General features: G+C 41.5%; 1 protein-coding gene across 3 annotated transcripts in view; it reads right to left on the bottom strand.

The window, feature by feature from the left end:
* Window positions 1-23,404, bottom strand: part of LOC114481282 (disks large homolog 5-like) — a 40,385-nt gene that overhangs the window by 2,109 nt on the left and 14,872 nt on the right. For 2 of the 3 annotated variants that reach the window (XM_028475970.1, XM_028475972.1), the window contains exons 5-32: window positions 22,944-23,127; window positions 21,410-21,666; window positions 20,850-21,162; window positions 18,436-18,666; window positions 12,224-12,408; window positions 12,014-12,139; window positions 10,716-10,848; window positions 10,474-10,598; window positions 10,041-10,216; window positions 9,876-9,979; window positions 9,600-9,692; window positions 8,211-9,158; window positions 7,906-8,029; window positions 7,243-7,402; window positions 6,905-7,023; window positions 6,714-6,788; window positions 6,473-6,629; window positions 6,154-6,231; window positions 5,561-5,723; window positions 5,334-5,467; window positions 5,089-5,241; window positions 4,290-4,473; window positions 3,940-4,088; window positions 3,474-3,644; window positions 2,263-2,459; window positions 1,983-2,126; window positions 1,783-1,910; window positions 1,551-1,660 (exon numbers count right to left, since the gene is read on the bottom strand). In XM_028475970.1, coding sequence (XP_028331771.1) covers window positions 1,551-1,660; window positions 1,783-1,910; window positions 1,983-2,126; window positions 2,263-2,459; window positions 3,474-3,644; window positions 3,940-4,088; window positions 4,290-4,473; window positions 5,089-5,241; window positions 5,334-5,467; window positions 5,561-5,723; window positions 6,154-6,231; window positions 6,473-6,629; window positions 6,714-6,788; window positions 6,905-7,023; window positions 7,243-7,402; window positions 7,906-8,029; window positions 8,211-9,158; window positions 9,600-9,692; window positions 9,876-9,979; window positions 10,041-10,216; window positions 10,474-10,598; window positions 10,716-10,848; window positions 12,014-12,139; window positions 12,224-12,408; window positions 18,436-18,666; window positions 20,850-21,162; window positions 21,410-21,666; window positions 22,944-23,127 — 5,121 coding nt within the window. The remainder of the gene's footprint in view (window positions 1-1,550; window positions 1,661-1,782; window positions 1,911-1,982; window positions 2,127-2,262; window positions 2,460-3,473; window positions 3,645-3,939; window positions 4,089-4,289; window positions 4,474-5,088; window positions 5,242-5,333; window positions 5,468-5,560; window positions 5,724-6,153; window positions 6,232-6,472; window positions 6,630-6,713; window positions 6,789-6,904; window positions 7,024-7,242; window positions 7,403-7,905; window positions 8,030-8,210; window positions 9,159-9,599; window positions 9,693-9,875; window positions 9,980-10,040; window positions 10,217-10,473; window positions 10,599-10,715; window positions 10,849-12,013; window positions 12,140-12,223; window positions 12,409-18,435; window positions 18,667-20,849; window positions 21,163-21,409; window positions 21,667-22,943; window positions 23,128-23,404) is intronic. The other variant, XM_028475973.1, reaches the window with a different exon arrangement.

The following is a 23,404-nucleotide window of genomic DNA, read 5'->3' as shown; positions in this document are numbered from 1 at the left end:
ATGTTATTCTTCATAGAACTTCAAACTTCATGAATTCCAATTTTGTTTTGGGGGCCGCACAAAATTAGACCCGGGCTGCCAGTTGCCTATGCCTGACTTATACCATGTCTCCAAGCCCTGAATCTGCAGCACACTTCTGGACGTTAGCTAATTATGTGCAATGGTTAAGAGAGATCCGTTGTCCCGGGTTTAAACCTTTGAATTTTTTCCAACTCAAGTTTATTTTCGTGCCAAGCAGCAAAAAAAACAAACACGTTTTGCAGCACGAAAAATGATAAAATCGTGTTGGAACACACAAAAAAAATTACATTTATTAGCGTTAATAAACTTATTACAACCAGTGAAGTGAACAGGTTATTTGTGACTGATTTTAAAACTCTAGTCCACTGTGAGTAAAAAGAAAAAACTAACCTTTGACCTCTCGTCTCCATCTTCAGTTAAAGCCCCTGACCTCACATCTTTCCTTCTCTGCTTCTTAGCATTTATTCACATTATTTATCTCAGATTAAAGCAACAACTTTGGTGCTTGTGTCACTTTCTGCAGCGAGCAGGAAGTGGGAGGCGGCTTTGTTTGAATGTGGAGTTACAGCCCCCCTGGACTGACAGCTGGCACTCATCTGATGACAGGAAGGGCTTAGAGGGAATCAATCTCTCCCATGTTCGCCTGCTGCACCCTTTCAATGATTTGTAGGCAAGTGCGTGCGCTTGCACGGGCCGAGAAAAGCTGTTCCAGTGCCAAACCAAGTGTGCACGTTTGTGCATATAAGTATAGCCCCTGCTGAGGGTTGACAGATTTAATCTTGCTTAATGAAAACGCAGATAAATCTTTCAGATATCTGCTTCAAAAGCCCAAATTCCAGCAGAGGAGGCAGTAAAATGTAGACTAATGTCATTAAGCAGAGTTAATTAATAAGACAGACTAATTATAAACCCAAAGACAGTCTTTATAATGTTTTCTTAGCACATCCAGCAGCTATCAGGGTGCTTTTATACATACAGTCCGCTAAACTTGGCAACATTGTCACATTATAATTTGGTCTGGTCCACTTTCACACATTCTATTCGACAAACGCACCAAACTTCCTGAACAACGCCACACAGGCAAAACGGTCGGTCGCCTACTGGACAGAATACTTCAGCCTCCATAAACGAAAACACTTTCCAAAGGAAATCCTCAAACAAACTCCAGAAACGTTTAACATGATTGAAAAATGACCCATAAACACAATGAGTGATGATATGATTGTGTCGTGTATGTACAGTATGTGTGTAACTGCAGGACGGAGGAGCGTTGGGTGTGTTCATGCGTGTACGCGCTTGTTGCCGTGACGACAGTTTGAGTGATCACTGACAGTTGCGTCATCAAATCCTATATTTGGTCCTTCTTCCTATGTTTTCCAAAAGATATTCTAAAACAACCCCCCCCCCAAAAAAAAAAAGCTGTCAGCGCTCAGAGGCGTTAACGGTAACTTACCGGTGAGGATGTATAAATCATAGAGCAGTCAGGTGTGCAGCCTGACATTTACACATGTTAACCTAAGGTCACTCACTTTATCTGTTTGGCGTTTTTGTAGCGGATGAAGACGATGATGGGATAGATGTGGACGCTGTGAAGACGCTCGATGGCATGGGGAGCGATATCAAGCAAACAGTGACAGTGCTGTGAGAGAACAACGACAGGAAATACATTAGTGCATCAATGCTTTGAGTAGCTACACAATTCTACAGGAATCATGAAAGATTTAAAGTGAATATTTATGAGTATCTGTGCAGATAATGTACCTTCTCTGTGATCTCTTTTATTGACGCTACAGTCGTCACATCAAAATGGCCACTTCTCCTTTTGAAGTCAATGAAGACACAGTCTTTCACCCCTCGTTCAATGGCCTGTTGAGATGCTTTCATGATCTCTGAAAGTACATGATTCAAGTTACCTCACAAGGCTTAGTGTAATTAGTGGTCTATATAATGAATAAACTCACCGGGTAGACACCGACAGAAAGTGGTGGGAGCCTCTTTCTCCAACATGTCCTTACAGGCCTCCACTAGAGGACCAAAGATCAGTACTGGTCTGGGTGACGAGCATTCCACTTTCTGAACCCGCTGATACAGCAAACTGGCTCCATCTGCTCAGGTCAATAAAAAAATGACACAAAAATGGGATTCAGATGCAGCTGCTGGTAACAGCGACACATACTTTTACATTCTATTATCTAAATATTATCAGTGGGAGTCATTCAGTTATACTGATGCATGCCTCACCCTCTGTGAGTGGCAAAAAGTCTGTGCTAATGGCGTCCAGGACCATCAGGTCTTTTCCATCTTTGGATCCGCTGCGTTTGTGCTTCAGCCTCTTACGGAAGAACGACCGGCGAGCAGCGGCCGACAGAGTCTTGTTGGTTCCATTATCATCTTTCATATCCGTCATCCCGTGTCTTCTGTAGAACTCCTGGTCCATCCTTGAATATAAAAAGCACAGCCTTGTTATTAATCTGAACAACAACTACCGTAGATATTTGGTGCTTTAACGGAGCATAAGACAGGATTTAAGAAAAAAATCTACTTTTTTTTAACGCTAATGGTTGATGAAGCGCTTTAAATCAAAGAGAATGAGTCCACACACGCATTTCTACCTATTGCTTTGAATAGATTGTGATACATTTTCTACTGCTGTTCCGTGCAGACGTGAGATCAAATGATGCTGGTGAGCGTTCGACAGCTTGGAGAGGCGTCCCACTATGGGAAATAAGGAAGAATGAGAAGAAAACGACTTGGAGACTGAAAGAAGACAAGCACAGTAGACTAAACTACTGTTTTGTTCCACAGACGTACGCAGAGGCATCCGCACAGGTCTAACAGTAAACAGTCACATGAACGGTGAGTAAATAAACAACTGTCACAGTTGGAGTGTGGATCGGCATGTATTTAAAGTGAAAACCTTTTTTCTCAAATAAATGACATATTTACGTTTGTTTTAGTGGTAAACACTGATTTTATGAACAACTATTAATGTCATCAGATCAGCGCACAGGTAACAAGTGACAGGGACGCAGTCCACGCAAGAGACCCATGGGATCTATTTCCTTAATCCATGTATCAAAGATAAGGATAATCCATGTAGTTATTCCTCTGCTCCATCCTCCTCCACTGGATCCTGTTCTCACAGTTAAAGCTGCATTCTTCAGCTACAGCAGCTGCAGCAGGAAATGAAGAACGCTGCACGCTAACTACACCATGTGACCAACACCACCACCACTTCTACATATCTGTGTGAACCCCACCCATCAGGTATCCATCCTCTAGTTACAGTAACTAATCAGCTGTGCTCCGGTGAGAAACAGTTGATGTTCCCGCGGCGGCTTGGCTGATGACTGCAGTTACACAAACCACCGTAGTGTCACTATGGAGTCTGATTTATACATCCTGCTCTATGCTCCTTTAAACAGTTAAGCAACATTCCAGTCAGGTCTTACATGTATTTACTTGGAATCTGTCCTTTTCCCAGTTTCTGCCCCTTCTCATCCAGTTGCCAGGCCATCCAGTAGCCAAAATTGCCGTTGGGTAATGTGTCTTCAACATAGAGAATGTCATCTTTCTTGAAGCTGAGCTCTTGCTCCACCTCAGCCACCCTCTCATAGAGCGCTCTGACAGAAGAACGATAAGGATTTATTTTGCATGTGAAGACAATTAGAGATTCCTTATACTTAGTGTCACAATAGTTACATTATCTCCACCTTAAAGTTATAAATGTCAAACCAAGGACAAAATGTACTGAACAGAAACACAAAAGTATTTAAAATGTATTTCATAGTTTTGAGTATTTTATGGATCCAACTTTTCTAAGTTGCCTTTTCCACATGTTATGCAGATTTAAAAACTATGTTTAAACTTTAACTCACTTTCTTCTTAAAGCTGTTGATAAAGAAGTTCTCACAGTACCTTATGAAAAACCCATCTCCTGGAGATTTGTGGACTTTTTCCATACTGTCGTTACAGTTCTGAACTTTGAATGTAATGGATTCAGCCGGTTTCAACAATTCCAGGTAAGCGTCTTCTTTAGTTTTGTTCTTCATGCTGATTCCATTATACTGTAAGGAAAAAACATTGTGAATTATATTTTATAATTATGTGAGAAACTAATGACTGATTGGTAATGATGCACATGCATTCACTAAGCATTTGTCGATATTTCAACTAGGAAACATAAAAATAAACAAATCATGTAACACGAGCATTAAAATTTCATTTTATATTGTTGGGTTTGATTAACAGACTGAACCTGTAGATACCTCCAGTATTAAGTCTCCAGGTAGGAGGCAGTGAGGACCCTTAGCAGGGCTTCCATCCTCCAGACTCTCCACGAAGATGCCGTAAACATTTCCTCCACAGATCTGAACTCCCAGTTCCACGTGGACCTTGTTCAGTTTCACCAGCCGAGGATCAGCAGCCCCTCGTGTAACTGAATTAGAAAGTCTGTGGAGACACGTGCCATATGTCTGTGCTGCTCCAATGCCTCATGACATACTCACAAACCTTCCTCCAACACAGCAGGGGTAGGGGAAATGCATTACCTCAGTGGTTCCCAAACTTTTCACAGTTCCATACCCCTTCAGACATTTAACCTGAAGCCATGTACCCCCTACTGTTTTTCAACCTAGGGGTCGCCTGAATGTCTAGTAATTTATAGTAATTAAAAAAATACTGATTAAAATGTTTTATTCATTATTTTTTTCAAAATATAACACCACACACACAAAATAAAACAAAAAGTCACAACCTAAAAAAAAGGTTGGGAACCACTGATGTAATGTCAGACAATGTGGCCCTACAGTAAAATGGGTGTCTGAATTTTACATATCCTGTTGAGGGACAATGATGTATAACTAAAAAAGAAGAATAATCTCTAATACGCTGCTCATATTTGCGCTTTTTTGTTGAGATTGTTTTGCCGTCACCATGGTTACTCTTACATCGGCCCCTGACTTCTGGTTGATTTATATTCTAGTTTACAATTTATTCTTTTATTCATGTACCCCCGATGATAATTTGCATACCCCTGGGAGAACCTGTACCCTACCTATGCATTACCTGAAAGAATTGTTGGGACTGGTGGCAGGGGATGTGTGTTTAGACGGTGGCGTCCCGGTGCCCTCGTCCTGCTCGCTCAGTGCACGATTATCCAGAATCACGGCTCCACTTTCTCGAGGTGTTGGCTGATTACTGAGGCTCTCCATGCGTGACCTAAAAAGTAACGAGTACAGGAGGTCATTTAAAGCTAATTTCAGCATCGTGCTACGGATTTTTTAGTAACATTTCCTCCATGTTTTCTTTACCCTGAACGAGAGTGGTTCCCCAGCTGAAACATGTGAGGATTATACTGAGCCAAGATGGTGACTGTGTCACACTGCTGCCCAATTACCAGCCGTGCCTGCTGCTCAGTAGCATTGCGAAGATTGATTCCATTGAACTGAGGAAGGAAAAAGGATTTTTTCTTTCAACAAATCTCTACGAATTTACAAGCATAGCTGCTGTGTAGCTAACCACATGCTGACTGTTGTACCTCAAGCAGTTGGTCTCCATACTCTAAACAAGCTTTATGAGCAATACTTCCTGCTGTCACTTTGGACACAAAAACGCCACCGTTCTCTCCGCTCACAATGGAGATGCCCAGTGGTTCTGCTCCTTTCTGGACAGTCACATTTCGGGGCTCCTCCAAGTACGGTCTTTGAGATTTAAAGAATATAAGTTTTAGACAAACAGAAAATACCACTTTTTAAAGAGGCTTAATAAAACATGCATATTTTTTTAAAACATTAGATACTTCTCGTTACTTTTGCTCAAAAAAAAAAAATCCTCTAGTTTAAGTGGTTTTTCTGACAGTGAATGCTTGATTTGAAAACCCCAAACAGGAAATGTGAGCAGTGTTTAAACCCTTCACAGCGTCATAAGCAGCCATGATACATTATCAGTATAATCAATAAATAAGCCAAGTAAGAATCTGTTGGATTTGAGTTTTACTGAAATGTACAAGCAGCATGCTGCAGAGTCAGGAGATCAATTATTTCTATTTAAGTTTGCTCTGAGGAGTCTTTGCTGCAGATTTTATTCAGGCCATGCATCCACTAAACGTTCCTAAAGCAGCCCAAGACAAACCTCAAACTTCTTAAAGAGAAGAACGTGGGCCTAACTGCAGTTGGTATTCTAACAGAGGAAGTGCAGTGAGAAATCAATCTGAGAAAAAGGCAGAAGAGAGGAAATAATCAATGCAGGAAAGAATGATTTCAGGGTGTAATGATCAGCAGCAGAGAAAGAGAAAGAGCAGAGTGGAATGATCGATGGTCAGTCTGTGTAGCCTCACAGTTCTATTGCATTGGAGCTCTTAAATCACAATGAAGCAGACAGACAAATTAGTGGTATAAGACGTGTCCCGTTGTGCTGAATGATGGTGGACCTGGATGAGGAGCTGGCCTACCCATATTTCCGCCTGTCACCAACATGAGCGGGACTGACGGATATTCGTGATTGGGTAAATATGGAGCTCTGCGACTGGCTGGTAAAAGATGATAACTCCACGTTGACAGGGGACATCGGCGGTGTTGTGCTGCTGCACTCCGAATGTGAAAGAGAACCTGAAGTATGAAGACATTGAGGCTTTGCTCTTTCAGACAGAAACATTTAACATCAAACCAGTTGACTGAAGAAACCAATGATACCTTTATCAGATCCAGTGGAGCGAGGATACCGAGTTGGTGGGATTTTTATGCGTTCCCCCCGAAATGGTAGACTACCTAAAACATGCGCACCAGGATAATGAAATGTTTGGTTACTCTTTAAATGCTGTGGTAAGCCATCACATCATTTAAAAAAAAAAAAAACCTGGTTCAAACTCTCAACCCAAACATACCAAGTTTACTGCTGGAGGGCAGGGAGTTGCTGTTTGAAGCTTTGTTGCAGTTTGTCTCAGCAGAGTCTCTGGTGTGTTTGTGGCTGAGGTCCAGACTGAGACGACCTTGATGTTGGAGGCTGAAAGTGAAAAAGACTTCTGTATGACTCCCAGAGCGGTCAATTAGTCAAATCCAAAAACAAGATGCAATTTGTTACATGCCATCTGTTCATGTCATCACTTCCTTTTTTTTTTTAGCAGGTTCAGTTTTAGGACATCATCATGTGTGTTGTCATTAATTCAGAATCAGGATGTTTTCTAATACCATGTGATGTGGTTGACAGCCTAGTGTAGACTACCTTGTATGTGAATGTGAGTTGGTGTCTGAGCTCTGAGGAGGTAGAGGAGGGTGAGGAGGACAACTGTCACTTTGAACCTCGTGGCTCCAGGCGGTGTACACTGGGTTTCTCATTACAGCCGTCACGGCAGGACACGGTGCTAAACCTCGTTGTGCTGCGTCTGGAAGAAGCAAATATCCAAACAGTTTAAAGGCAATTCTGTTCATGTCTCATATGGTCCAAAACTTTAAGAGCCTATACTACAAAGATAGATTTCCTCTTATCACACTAACTCGTATTTTTAAATAATTATTCCTTAAATGTGACGTAAGTTTCTCTCCAGTTTCTCTGTGATTGTGATTGGTCTGACGCTGCATTCTCCACCTCTGTCACAAGAGTGCGCATGTAGCCAGGCTGGAATCACCTGGTTAACTTAGCGGAGAATGTTTGGTCAGGTGAAGCTAACGGAGATAAATCCAGGATATAATTATCTAGCTTCGTAGTATAGGCCTCAAAGGTGTTCAATTAGTTCAGATAATAAAACAACATTTTTTGCGCCAAAACAAAATGTAAAATTTATATTGTGTAAAAAAAAAAAAAATAATGACACCAGATTTTCTTCAGCTAAACAACAAAGTTGTGTATGAAAGCTTATAATAATGGTGAGAAAAGAGGATGACTTACATGTTGGGATGTTGCCGTAGCTTGGGGGTGCAAACTGCATGCTATAGCGGTTGGATCTCATTGGAGAGAAACGTAACAAATCCATTGGCTCTGGCGAGTGTTCATCATTTGAGAAACTTTGTACCTGTAGAAGATTTGTAAAAAATGTTCAATGAATACATATTTTAAAGCGCTAACAACACAAAACAAAAGCCATCTGATTTTGTGATGAATGCGATGAAATTACTATCTACTGTAGATAAAGTTTCATTGAATCTGATCATAGATGAAACACAAAGGTTGCTAAATCAGAAGGGAACTCTTACTTGCAGTGGAACAGGAATATGCAGTGGCGTCACATTACGTCGAAGTGCTGGTGCTGATTTTGGACGGTACCGCTTCTTTTCCTGCACTTCTGTCCTGTGCCGACTGCCATTCACATTCACAGAATGTTTGGCACTGCTGTTGGCCTCTCCTGGAGGCGCGTCACTGTAATAGGGTGGGTTCTCCGTCTCTTGCTTGTCCTGGAGACTCGTATCCTCTGGCGAGGCCGGTGGCGTTCCCATTGTGATGGTGGAGTCAGACGCAGAGCTGTTTTGTTGTCGATGTTTGAACCTGAATGAATCACTCCTGGCTGGTGGGGTCGGGGGTGTCTGAGCTGATTCTGAAATAGAGCTCTGGGGCGAATGCTTTGGCAGCTGAGACAGAGATATGTAGTCCAGTTTTGGGGTTTGCTCAGGTCTCCTGAAAGCAGTCACGTCAAAGATGGACTTCCTCTGTTTGGGCCTTTTGTAAATGAACAGCTGGCTGCACTCAGAGAAAGATGTTCCAGCAATGACTTTAGGCCATGTGCCCCCTCCTGGCTTCAACTGGGAGTTTTGCACTCCTTCTACATTACTCTGAACAGGGCTGCAGTTAGAGGGAACAGGGGTGAAGGTAAGGGGATGACAGTGGAGGTCCGGCCTCCTGTAGCCACACTCTGGGTGCGGCTCTGCAGGGCTGTGTGAGGTGGAGAGGGATCGGGAGTGCATGCTACTGTTAGGAAAAGGTTTATGTTGGGAACGGACGCTGGTGCAGCTCTCTGGAGAGTCATCGGTGCCCTTGCACACGTCGTCCTCATCGCTGCCAGGGTCACAGCTGCAAACATCAGTCTGTGTGGACGAGTTGTGCTTCGAGTTTCTGCCATGAACCTCACAGGACTGGAGCCTGGACATCTTCTCAGAGTCTCTCAGGGTTTCAAAAAAACTTTGGCCTGAATAACTTTGAGGAAGATACTATCAAAAAGAGAGTGAGAAACAATGGGTTTTTAATGTTTCATTAAATAAAGGACCAGTAAACAACTTTTGCAAACAAAATCTTTTAAATCAGTGGTTCTCAAACTTTTTTGGCTCTAGTCCCCCTTTCTCTTATTTCTGTATCCAAGTTCCCCCTTTGTCCGACTACAACATTCTGCTCAGAACACTATGAAAAAAACAACAATAGTGTAATGATTTAATGAATGAGTGATACATATTTTAAAGAATTTAGTAAATAAGTGAATGAAACAGTATTTAGTGCAGTGGTTTACAACCTTTTTGGATCGTGACCACTATTAGTTTTTGATCATGTTTGAGCTCAGATATATATATATATATATATCCCCATTTGTATCGGTAACACTTATCAGTAAAGGATGTGAAATTAACAGCTGTGTGTTTAGGATCTAATGTGGTTACCTTTATGAGTGAAATGCTGAGGGAGCTTCTGCAGTTTCTCAGCAGGGATTCAACTTCAGAGAGCGACTTATTATCGAGTGCAAGTCCATTTATCTGCATTAGAAAGCAACAAAAGCTACATAACATAGCAAAAAGTCTAATCTATACAGGATGATTTCACAGCCATTTTTTTTGTTTAAAGATGCTAAATATTTTAAAAGTAATACTATTGATAATTAGAGACCAACATGGATCCATTTGGACTAATTTAAGGGAATATTTGACCATAATACCTACAGCCAACAGTCTGTCCCCAACAGAAAGATTGCATTCCCTGGCAGCTGGACCGCCTGCAGTCAAAGTTGAGATAAACACTCCACTTTCCAAACCTATTCCACAATCTGAGGAGGAGAGAGTAATTATTATGCATGTTTGTATGAAAAACGTTTAATAGTAACTAACCTTTATATCCTGCCAGGTTGATCTGGATCGGGGTGATGACCCGTCCACCCACCGACTTCCTTCTACGGACGACCATGTTGATCACTCCCTCTTCATTCTGCACTGCCTTCATCACCTGCTTCCTGTCCTTATTGGTTAGATCAACGTCATTGATCTTTAACAACCAATCATTCACCCTGCAAAGGAAGAGCATGGTTATAGCTGCTAAATAAAAACAAGTGGCTAGTTGATGAAATGACCATAAAGATAGTTAATAGTATTTAGTTTAGATAATCCTGTCATAAGTAAGATTGTGTCAAAACTAGCCCTTTCGTTAATTTTCTCACAATAATATGTTTTGTTTTTTTAATAACTACTCCTTTAAGTACCTCAACTTTTATTTATTTATTTATCACTCTTTTCATATTCAGGTTGTGATGCAGGTGAAATTTACCTTAATCTCCCTTCAGCAATACTTCCTTTATCCACCTTTGTGACATAAATGCCACAGTCTCCTTGCAAATAAGGATCATTTACCCCTTCAGCAATATCAAACCCAAGCGCCTTCAAATCCATGTCCTACAAAAAAAAAGGAAATTTAAAAGCTTAGGTACAAATCTTTACATTTGATTTTAAAAAGAAAATACATTCACATGTTTTTGTATTCAATACAAAAGTCAGTTAAAATGTCTTTACTCTGTGCTTCTCCAACTCTACAACTTCCGTTTCCCACTCCATCGAGTCCGTGTCAATGGCCGAGTCATGAGAACTGTGAGCCATCAGCTGACGATATCTTGCTTCCTGTTCCAACTGGTCCTCCATCTTTTCCCTGCAGAAAACAATGTGTCGCTCATAATAAAACTATTTTCTGAAGATTCTTCACAAAATAAAACAGCCACTTACACAGTTCTTCCACTTGGTGGCAGAGAAGATCCCCAAAAAATTATTTAACGACAACATATCAAAACCATTACCATTTGTTTGAATAAATAATCCAATGCATTACATGACTGGAATCCATGTACCCTTTGTTCTTTGGGTATTCCATTTTAAAACCAAATCAAAATAACAAATAAACAATGTGGCTATTTTGTTTTACTGAATTAAAACAAACAGAAATACAGAAACATCAAAAACCAGACAAGCAGCATTTTTCTTGTGTATTGAAGGGAAACTTTTGAGCTTCATGTTTTAATCTCACCACTCAGAAGGGACCCACAGACGGGGGGACTTTTACTACTGGACAAAAAAAGGAGCAATGCATAAGTCACATTACTGATGAACTGAAACATTATTAATGCATAAATAAATCAAAACTAAAAACAAGGATGTTACGAAAAGCACACACGATAGGTGATTAAAGGAATCAGTGGTGTAATGAATCTACTGATGCTCCTTGTGTCTTGTGAGCAACTTCAGTGTGTTTTGACGGCTGCCGTTAGTGGCTATCGGTATTACAACGTGCAAAAAATATATTTTTACTGCCCTCAAAAAAGGTGTGTAATTGTTTTTGCAAAAGTGTCAAATTGTAGAAGTTCTAACATCCATTGTTCCTCACATCAACCTCACAGTCGATAGTCAATCAGTTTATCTGGATACTATTTGGACCGTAACACTGCAAAACAAAACAAACGTGAGCAGCTTTTTACGAGCTAAAACATTCACACACTAAATGAAAACATGAGCAGGACCACAAAACTGATGAAATAAATCCTAAACAGTCCTATTGTGTGAGGAGACCTGGTCCTGGACCTGTGGAGGGAAACCAGGTGCAGTGGACTTCAGTCATTTTCTCAAATATCCAAATATCTCACAAACAAAAAAAGATTAGTTTTAACACAGAGAAATTGTATTTCTGTTTTAGTTTTAAGTTGGTAAAACAAAATAAGCACACCGTTTATTTGTTATTTTAATTTGGTTGTTCCGTTTTAAAACCAAAGAACGAAGAGTACACGGATTATCTGGTAAGAGTTCAAATGTGGGAAAATACACACTTTAGTTCTTTGAGCTCTCGCACTGCATCGTTCTTCTGTTTCCTGGTGTCGTCAAGATTCCTCAGAGCGTCTGCCAGGTCGCTCACAGCTCGGTCCCTCTCTCTTCTCAGGTTGTCACACAGAGTGCTGAGACGAGACATTTTCCCCATTGTGACAAACAAAACAAACAGTATTTTTTTTTTTAAACCCTTTCAGGCATCATTTTCTTACCGTATGCTCTCCCTTTCTGCTACGATCTTATCCCTCTCCTGAAAGGCCCAGTCCCGCCGACACTTGGCCACCTCAGCCTCCTGCAGGGCCTCCTTCACCTCCTGAGAAATGGCTTCACACTGCTTCCTCAGCATTTCAATCTCCTTGTTGGCTCGCTCCATGTCCAGGGTAGCAGAGTCTTGTTTCTGTCAATAAAGTTAAGTGACAACAGGTTCATATGGAAGCGCATTAAGGCAGATTTGGGCCAAAGCAGTGATAGAATACAATTACAGGGACCTGTATAGACAGAATGCTTACACTAACACCTAGGTTGCCAAAGTGGGCTACGGGTACCCCCAGGGGTACACAAATTGTCATTAGGAGTAGTATTATTAATGTTAGTTTAATGCTAATGTTAGCTAATCCTAATATTAAGTTAATGCTAATGTTAGGCTGATAATGTTTAGGTAATGCTAATGCTAGGTTAATGCTAGACTAATATTAGGTTAAAGCTAATATTAATGCTAACAAATGGTAATGTAAGGTTAATGCTATGTTAATGTTAGGTTAATGCTAGGCTAATATTAGGTTAAAGCTAATATTAATGCCTGGTTAATGTTAATGCTAGGGAATGGTAATGTTAATGCTAGGCTAATGTTAATATTAATGCTGGGCTAATGTTAGCAGAGGTTAATGTTAGGCTTATGCAAGCTAATTTTAATGGTAATGCTAGGCTAATGCAGTGTTCAATGACGTGGGCCAGCACCTGCATCCTCACTTGCTTTTTCTTCAGGAAATTTAAATATTCTAGTATATATATATATATATATATATATATATATATATATATATATATATATATATATATATATATATATTCCTCAAAAGTTTAGGTAAAACTCAGACAAATTTCACTGTAGGGCTACATTGTATATGACATTACATTATTGTGTTTTTTAAGTGTACAGGAGTAGGGGGTACGTGGCTTCAGGTTAAATGTCTGAAGGGGAACAGGACTGAAGATGAGATGCTGGAAGTTTGGTTTCACATTAAGGAGTATATCAAATTTGCAAAAGTTTCATTAATTTCAAAGAGTACCAACACTGGCTCAGCAAAAAGTATTCTATATTACTAATGGAGACCAAAACTTTGGTTATTGTAGTTTAAACTAGAAGAGATCAAACATATTGATTCTCACTCGGACTGGTGATGGTTACAATTAAGCAATAAAAAAAATAATGTAATTAATTGCAATAACAAAACATGCATTGCTGTCATCAAAAGATTGCACTACATGTAGTGTTGACCTTCGACAGCATGTGCAGAGATGGGAAAAAATTATTTTATCCTACGAGAGAGAAAAAAATTGAAGTTCAATAATATGGTGTTCTCTCCTCCCTGCAACCTTTTCCCTCAGAATCAGAAATGTTTTTAATGGCCATGTACAGTTTTAAGGACAGTACAAGGAATTTGTCTTGGTAGTTGGTGCACAAAAACAAACAAAAAATAAAATAAAAATAAAAATAAAGAAAAAACAACAACCCAGCAACAATAATCATAATAAAAATGATAAATATAAAGGATGAGGGATAAATAAAGGATAGAGAATAAAGGATAAATAGGATATATATATATATATATATATAGTGCAGCAGATAATGTCATCATGGAGGTGGTGATCGGGTGGGGGGGGGATTCAGTGGGTGACTTGGGGTGTGTTCATGTGGATGGTGGCAGAGGGAAAGAAGCTGTTTTTGTGTCTGGAGGTTCTGGTCCTGATGGACCGAAACCTTCTTCCAGAAGGGAGAGATTGAAACAGTTTATGACCAGGGTGGGAGGGGTCGGCCACAATCTTTCCTGCACGCCTCAAAATCCTGGAGGCGTACAGGTCCTGGAGGGAGGGCAGATTGCAGCCGATGACCTTCTCTGCAGAGTGGATGATACGCTTCAGTCTGGCCTTGTCCTTGGCCGTAGCTGCAGCGTACCAGATGGTGATGGAGGAGCAGAGGATGGACTGGATGATGGAGCTGTAAAAGTTCACCATCATCTTTGTTGGCAGACTGAACTTCTTCAGCTGCCGCAGGAAGTACATCCTCTGCTGAGCTTTTTTGATAAGGGAGCTGATGTTCAGCTCCCACTTGAGGTCCTGAGTGATGATGGTCCCCAGGAAGCAGAAGTACTCCACAGAGCTCACTGTAGAGTCTCCCAGGGCGATGGGGGTGAGGGGGGCTGGGTTCTTCCTGAAGTCTGCTATCATCTCCACTGTCTTTAAAGCGTTGACCTCCAGGTTGTTCTGGCTGCACCAGGACACCAGCCGGTCTGTCTCCCACCTGTAGTCAGACTCGTCTCCATCAGAGATGAGACGATGGTGGTCGTGTTGTCTGCAAACTTCAGGAGTTTGACCGACTGGTGAGAGGAGGTGCAGCTGTTGGTGTACAGGGAGAAGAGCAGAGGAGAAAGAACACAGCCTTGAGGAGATCCAGTGCTGATGGTCCGGGGAGCAGAGATGGTTTTTCCCAGCTTCACGTGCTGCTTCCTGTCAGACAGGAAGTCTGTGATCCACTTGCAGGTGGAGTCTGGCACGTTCAGCTGAGAAAGCTTGTCCTGAAGGAGAGCTGGGATTATAGTGTTGAAAGCAGAGCTGAAGTTCACAAACAGGATCCTGGCGTAGGAGCCTGGGGAGTCCAGGTGCTGGAGGATGAAGTGGAGAGCCAGGTTTACAGCATCATCTACAGACCTGTTGGATCTATAAGCAAACTGCAGGGGGTCCAGGTGGGGGTCGGTGATGTCCTTGATGTGGGAGAGCATGAGGTGTTCAAAGGACTTCATGACCACAGATGTCAGAGCGATGGGTCTGTAGTCATTAAGTCCTGTGATCCTCAGCTTTTTAGGGACAGGAACGATGGTGGAGGCCTTAAAACAGGCTGGTACGGTGCATGTCTCCAGTGAGGTGTTAAAAATGTCTGAACACTGGAGACAGCTGATCAGCACAGTGCTTTAAGGTGGAAGGAGAGACAGAGTCCGGTCCACAAGCCTTACGGGGGTTTTGTCTCCTGAAAAGTCTATTTACATCTCTCTCTTTGATGGAGAAAGGTGTCTCTGTGGGAGGGGGGGAGGGGGGGAAGATAGGGGAGAGAGCCTCTGTAAGCAGCTGTGGTGAGACTGTAGCTTTGATGTGGGGGGTGAAGGTGTTGGAGTGAGGCTGGTCAGAGGTGTGAGGGGGGTTGGAGTCAGGTCTGTCCCATTGTCTGTCAAATCTACAATAGAAGTTATTCAGACTGTTGGCCAGGCAGAGGTCGTTAGCAGCAGCAGGGGCTCTGGGCTTGTAGTTTGTAATTTGCCTGAGCCCTCTGCAGACAGAAGCCGAGTCATTCGCAGAGAACTGATGTTGTAGCTTCTCGGAGTACAAACGTTTGGCTTTTCTCACCTCCTTTCCAAGTACTTCGACTCTCTGTACCTGGCTCTGTCTCCACTCCTGAAAGCGTCCTCTTTGTCTGCCCTCAGCCCTCTGAGCTTAGCTGTGAACCAGGGTTTGTCATTGTTATAACTCACCCTGGTCTTTGATGGAATGCAGCTGTCCTCACAGAAGCTGATGTAGGACGTCACAGCGTCTGTAAACCCATCCAGAGAACTGTTTGCAGACCTGAAAACATCCCAGTCAGTACAGTCCAAACACTCCTGGAGTTTCTCTACTGCTTCACTAGTCCACTGTTTGGTTCCTTCACCACAGGTTTACAGAGCTTCAGCCTCTGTCTGTATGAAGGAATCAGGTGGACCATCACATGGTCCGATAGGCCCAGTGCAGCACGGGAAACGGCGTGATAAGCACTGCTTAGTGTGGTGTAACAGTGATCCAGTGTCTTCTCCTCTCTGGTCGGACATTTAAATAATTGTCTATATTTGGGGAGCTGGTGTGAGAGGTCCCCTTTGTTAAAGTCACCAAGCACAATGATAAAAGAGTCCGGGTAGGTCCGCTCCATGCACAGGATCTGGTCGGCGAGTGTGCGCTGTGCCTCGCGCACATCAGCTGACGGTGGGATGTACACACCAACCAGGATGAATGAAGCAAACTCACGGGGAGAACAGAAGGGTTTGCTGTTGATAATCAAGGATTCCAGGTGAGGACAGCAGTGCAGTGCTGGAGGATCACTGTCACGTCGTTACACCAGTTGCTGTTCACATAAAAGCAGATTCCTCCACCTTTCCTCTTCCCGGTGAGCTCCGCGTCTCGGTCCGCTCTGTGAAGTTGGAAGCCGGCCAACTGCAGCGCAGAGTCCGGTACCGCTCCACACAGCCGCGTTTCCGTGAAGCACAGAACAGAAGATGAGGAGAAGTCTCTGTTTCTACCCAACAGCAGCTGGAGTTCTTCCACTTTGTTACACAGTGAGCGCACGTTAGAGAGGACTATCCCCGGTAACGGTGTGCGTCGGCCGCGCTGGCGGAGGCGCACAAGCGCACCAGCTCTTTTTCCTCTCCTCCGGCGCTTCACTGTGTGAGCAAAGGTGAGCACACCTTTGAGTAAAATGTCCAGTAAATCCACAGAGGAAGCGATGAAAGTGGGAAATAAATCTTTGGGGATTGTTGCCCTGACGTTCAAGAGCTCTTCTCTTGAAAGGGTCCACACCATCAGGTTCCTCGGTGTCCTCATCTCTGCGGACCTCTCCTGGTCAAACAACATCTCTGCGGTTACCAAGAAGGCCCAACAGAGACTACATTTCCTGAGAGTCCTCAGGAAGCACGACCTGGACTCAAAACTGCTGCTGACCTTTTACCGCTCGACCATCGAGAGCCTGCTCACGTACTGTATGACTGTATGGTACGGGAGCTGCACTGAAGCAGATAGGAGGAGGCTTCAGAGGGTAATAAAAACGGCTCAAAGGATTGTTGGCTGCCCTCTCCCCTCCCTGACGGACATCTACACCTCACGCTGCCTCAACAGAGCATCATCAAGGACAGTTCACACCCTGGCTTCCACATGTTCAACCTGCTGCCCTCTGGTAGGCGCTACAGATGTATCAAAGCTAGAACAAACAAACTCAAGAACAGTTTCTTTCCGAAAGGCATAACCACTCTGAACTCTCATATGCACTAAATCTACAATACCATACACTGTTATGCAATATTATCTGACTGGTGCAATATACTGGGCAATGTGCAATAGTTTCTATGCAATACGCTGGCACAGTATTATGTTAATACTGATATGAGTGTATGTGAACTTTTTTAAATCTATTATATTGTATATACATTGTTTATACTTATGTTTGTATTTTTATGGGGAGCTCTATCTCATTACATGTTATGTAATGATAATAAAAGGCTATTCTATTCTATTCTTGAATAAGAGCAGCCAGTTACGGATTTTACGACAAAAACAAGACAAAAAAGTAAATGGACTAAAAAATGGACTTGATTTATATAGAGCTTTATCACCACTGAAACAGTCTCAAAGCGCTTTACATATCAGCTCATTCACCCAATCACTCTCACATTCACACACCAGTGGGACAGGACTGCCATGCAAGGCGCTAGTCGACCACTGGGAGCAACTTAGGGTTCAGTGTCTTGCCCAAGGACACTTCGACACATAGTCAGGTACTGAGATCGAAACCCCCAACCTCTCGATCAGAAGACGACCCTCTACCACCTGAGCCACGGTCGCCCATGCGCACCAACACACCACAGCAGCCATCTTGCCATCTCGCCCTCCCCCTAGGTGTAACACTGCTCTCCCTTTTTATAGCCTCCCTATAATAAAAGATTTCTTATCCTTCCTTAGGGAGGGCTGGTGATGGTCACAATTAAGCAACAAAATTAACTAATTTATTTAATTGCAATAACAAAACATGCATTGCTGTCTCATAATGATTGCACTTGTTGTAGTGTTGACCTTTGACAGCATGTGCAGACAACTGAAAAAAAACAAAACAAAACAAAAAAACAGTGTTCATTAAAATACACTGGATTCTGGCCCATGGATTATGGTGCTTTTAACGCAATACATTTATTATTATGATCATGAAAATCACCATTTACTATTCATAATGCTCTTCAGACAAATGCATGATTCATAACTGAAAATGGGGCAAAGCACAAGTTATTAATATAATAAAATAAATAAAACTCCCCAGTTGATTAAAACGTTGCTTCTACTACCAAGAGAGATGAGCTGAAGAGATTATGGTGACAATAAATTCCCCCCCACTGTAGCATTAAATATTGTGTCTGGCTACCTGTCTCGCCTGGTAATACTCCTGCAGCAGCTGGTCCCTTTGGATGATGACCTCCGTCCTCTCTTTGCGGGCCACATCCCTCTCCTCACGTACCATCTCGATGTCCTTGCAGGCCTGGTTCAGCTCCTTCTTGGCCTCGGCTTTGTCCTTCACCTCGTGACAGTACTTCTCCAGCAGCTCGTTCTTTTCACAGATCGCCCGGTCTCTGTCCACCAGTGCTGATGCAAGCTCCTTTAGATTTGATTCAAAGCAAAATTCAGATTAAATTTACTCACCCTGCTTTATAAAAAACAATAAAACATTTATTCCCACGCTGTCAGAAAAACAACTTAAGCCTGCAAGAATGGGTGTGTCTGTTATCACAGCATGGCCGAAAAAAGTGTGTTTGATCAGAGGGTCACATGATCAACATTCATGTCATCATTTAGAATAATGAGCAATCTAAGCATTAATACAGGAAAAAAAAGTTTATACTAATTTTGTGTGTTTCTCTGTCATTCTGTGTATGTTGTTATCTTGCTCATTGTGAAGCATTTTGTACATTTCTGTTGTCCTTTTGTGTATTTTTCCTGTCATTTTGTGTTTTTTGGGAGTATTTTTTGTGTATTTCTGTTGTCGTTTTGCTTGTTTGTAGATTCATTTTTTCTTGTTTTTCTTGTCTTTTTGTGCACTTGCCACTGTCATTTTCTGTAAATTTTTTTTTTTTTTTTTTTGAGTAACTTTTTGTATTACTGTTGTTGTTTTCTTAATTTTTGTAGTACTTGTGTGTTTTCGGAGTATTTGCTGTGTTTTTAATCTTGTTTCACTGTAGTTTCCTGCAATGCTGTAATTCTTTGTATTATTTAATGTATTCTTGCTCTTGTTTTGTGTATTTCATTTTGTACATTTACTTTGGAGGTCGCATAAAATTAGACCAAGGGCCTTGGGAGGCCAGTTGCCTATGTCTGGTAGTTGTCTAGTTCTTGAGGTGACGAGCTGTCAAACTGTAGGAATCTGTGCATGAGTGTGTGTGTGTGTGTGTGTGTGTGTGTGTGTGTGTGAGAGAGAAGATTTGTAAAGAAAAATACTTGTTTAAACAGCAATAAATTATTTCAATATGTCGGTGGTTTGTGTTGATGTAATTCTGTATTATGCTGTTGACTGGTTTTTTAACATAAAACATTGATTTGATCTGTTATAATCTCTGAATCACAAGACAAAATACATTTTTATGACATGCACTACTACATGTAATGTCATTTTGTTGCTCTGTTGCTTTGTAACATGTGCAATGACAAATAAACTCATAATAATGACTAACAAGATGACAAAAAAGCTTCCTTCAGTGGAATTATTTTTAACTCAACACACCCAGCTTGGTTGTCACACTGTAAAGCCTGTTTTTCTTCCATCTTACTGGTTCTAAAGTAAAGCTCTTCAATAGTTGCAATTACATTTAATTACTTATTGACAAGCCTTAAGCTTTGCCTGCATCACAAATGCTCAGCAGTACCAACAATTTGATGCAGTAAAGACTATTCAGGACCACATTTTTATAGTATTCTACACTTTTAAAAAGTGATTGACTAAAAGAGTAATGTGTAGTAGGCGTTACACAATCAGGATTTTTGGGCCAATCACCGATCAGTGAGTTTAAAAAACCTAATCACCGATCCGGTCATATGAATTCATTTTGGGTTTTTTTGTTTTGTTTTTCAGATAACGGGCTGATCGTCAATCGTCTGCCTTCTCCTCCAACCTGGATGTCTGCCAGAGATCGGGAGCATTTGGTGTTTTCATTCTTCCTACTCCAGACTGAGTTCCATAGGCACACTGCCTCTGAGCATTGCTGTGGCTCGGCCACGTCAGGTCACGCTGCTACGATCACACACACTTCCTGGTGTAAATAATGAGCTCATATGAGCTTAAACATTGACGTTGTGCCCCCCTTCTTATTTGCGGCGACCCAAACAAGCCTGGGCCGTAACATGGAGGTATCAGCTCTCGGAGATGTGAGCTTGACCGAGCAGAAGGGGGTGGGGGTTGTGATCGACAGCTGTCAGACAGTCCATCAACCAATCCTGGCTTGATTAGTTCTTTTTGCACCATCGTGATGGATTCTGGCAATTTACAGTAGACGGGACTTAATGAGCCTAGTAATTTTTTTTTTTTTTTTTTTACAGATTACTAGTTTCATGTAATGCTGTCTTTACATAGTGGCAGTTTTAGCAAATATGACAAAAAAAAATCACTTATAAAAGTCACCAACTGCACCTTTAATTGCATAAAATGCAAAATATCGACCGATCCGATATAGCCGATCAGATCAGTGTAAAGCCTAATGTGTAGTTCTGTTCCCCCCTCTGTGAAATTAGCTAATTTTCATTCTGAGTCCAAGCTATTCTTGACCAAATAAAGTCTCTTTCTGCTCATACCTGTCTGAAAGCCTCCAGCTCCTCGCCGGCAACTCTTCTCTCTGACGAAGTGTTCTTGAGCTTTGCCTCTGCCATCTCCAGGCCAGTGTGAAGTCTGTCCACCTCCTTGATCACCTGATCGCGCTCGCTCATGATCAAGCGATATTCGTTGATCACGGAGTCCCGCTCTTCCTTGTACTTCTCGCAGTCTTTGGCCGCCTTGAGCTGCTGGGTCTTGAGTCGCGTCGTCTCCGACTGTAGTCGGTCCATCTCTCGCTGCAGCTCCTGGTTCTGGGCCGTGGCCTTGGACAGCTCCTGTTGCGTGTTGTCGAACCTGTATCAGAAAATATAGTTTGATGTTTTCTTAACTTGCACATTTAATTTTTTTCTGTGTAAAACCCAAAAAAAACAAAACAAACAGACGCAGACAAAAAGCAAATGAAGGCTTCTGTTGATCTGTAAAGCTTTATCTGCCATGGATTAGGCATGATTTTTTTTATTACTTTGTAGGTTTTCTGTAGCTGCTGTTCAGTTAGTCTGGGTGCTGAAAATAATAGTGTCTGCAATATTTCTATCCTGACCTTCTTATGGAGGAGGAGTAATGCTGCTGATAATGGATGGCAGCGTCTCTTTGTTTGAGCAGCATATCCAGCTGTGTCTGCAGTCGGTGGTTCTCCTCCGCGGCCTGATCCAAACGACTCAAATCAGAGTTGTGGCTGGCCGTCTTCTCATTGTAGCACTTCCTCAGGGTCTCGTAATCAGTCTTCATGGCCTCCAGCTTGTCCACAGCGGTGTCGTACAGCTTGTTCAGGACATCAGAGGACCCTTCCCTCATCACCTGAAAATTAAACAACCAACTGCATGAGAACATGTTGCAAAAATTTACTTTTGATCAAACCCTTTATCAAGTTAAAATAAATTATTTCAATCTAGCATTCATACTTTGCTATGTATTAAGGATCAGGTTAAAAAAAATAGATCCTTTATTGCAAAATAATGTGTATTAACATACAGGAGCTTTTAAAACTAAAGATGTAAAACTGCCAAGGGTCGGAAGAAAAAAAAAAAAAATCTCCAACCTGCAATAAACCCCTTAATGGCCCACGTCACGAGTGATGTCACAACTCTAGCTGGAGGCAAAAACAGGAAACGCTGCTGGCTAAAGACTGTGGAGGTTAGTAATTTAACAGCTTTAGAATGGCGTCTTGTTGCGTGTCAGAAAAGACATAACCTTAGTGGTGAGGACAATTGTGGTTTTGCCTCCAGGCTAAGCTCCGCCCAACAAAATGCGTCACAATGTTTACAAACAATCAAAGAGTCTATACAAACAGCACCGTCTTTGCCTTTGAATCATGTGCTTTTTTTAAATTATTATTTAACCAGGTAAGTCACATTGAGACTTAAATATTTTTTTCTCACATGAGATTTTTGTTCAAACATTTGCTGAGATGTGATGCTACATTTACATGACCTATCATTAATGTATTATAAAAACCTGTTCTAGCACGCATGGAAGGGTTTGCCATTTAAAATAAAGCTCCTACAAATACTAACACACATATGTAAAAATATATTTGGTCAAATTACATACATTGCCAATCAAATTACCATATTAAGCTGAATATTCTTATGATGCCCCACTGCATGTTTTTTTATATCAATCATTTTCTGTGCATAATAAGAAAACTGATTCAACTTCAGTTATGGTTAAGTGTATGCCCTTCCTTAGGGAGGGCTGGTGATGGGTTTTTTTTGCAAGAAAGAAACCTGTATATTGGTCTAGAAAAGGATGCACTAGATGTAGTTTCAACCAAAGACAACATATGCAGACATGGGGAAAATTAAAACATCAGCAGAAAAATGTATAAATAAATACTGATGTCACCTGATGCGTTTCATGACAAATATCAGCCAATAATATCACCCATCAGTAAAGAAAACAACAACTCTACAACAAAGACAGGAAACAGTTGCAGTCATCTCAAATGTCATGATCAGGAAGTATCCACTTATTAAAATGAACAGAATACAATCAGCTAATCTGGAATATTTTGATTTTGGCATTTGAACATTCATAGAAATGGGTAGTAGTTGAATTACTTTTTGTACAGGTACCTGTTGGTGCAGCATCCTCATATCAGCGACCTCCCTCTGGTCGTCGTCATGCAGCCTCCTCAGCTCTTCACACGCTTGCTTTATGTGGTTGTGCTCCCTGACCAGTCCGATGTTGTCCTGTCTCACCGCCTCCAGCTCGTCTTTGAGCTGCGTGTGCTCGCTCGCCAGATGGCTGTGCAAGGTGCTGCAGAACAACCACAAGCATCTAATTTATAAAACGCTTTGTTTAAAAAAAAAAAAATAAATAAAAAAAAAAAAAAATACTATGTTACAACCCTGATCAAAATGTTAAGACCAGTTGGAAAAAAAATAAATAAAAAAATGTAAGAAGGTTCTAAGTAGAACTTCAAAATGCAAAAACAAGAAATGGGAGTGAGACAAAACAAATTTGAGTCAGCAATATATTGTAAACAAGAATTAAACTGAAACAGGCTGTTTAAGTCCATAGCTAAAAAAAACTA

Source organism: Gouania willdenowi, chromosome 19, assembly GCF_900634775.1.
Source record: "Gouania willdenowi chromosome 19, fGouWil2.1, whole genome shotgun sequence".
In the NCBI taxonomy this organism is placed as follows: Eukaryota; Metazoa; Chordata; class Actinopteri; order Blenniiformes; family Gobiesocidae; genus Gouania; species Gouania willdenowi.
The sequence above is the reverse complement of the archived record's forward strand: the minus strand, read 5'-3'. Positions and strand labels throughout refer to the sequence as shown.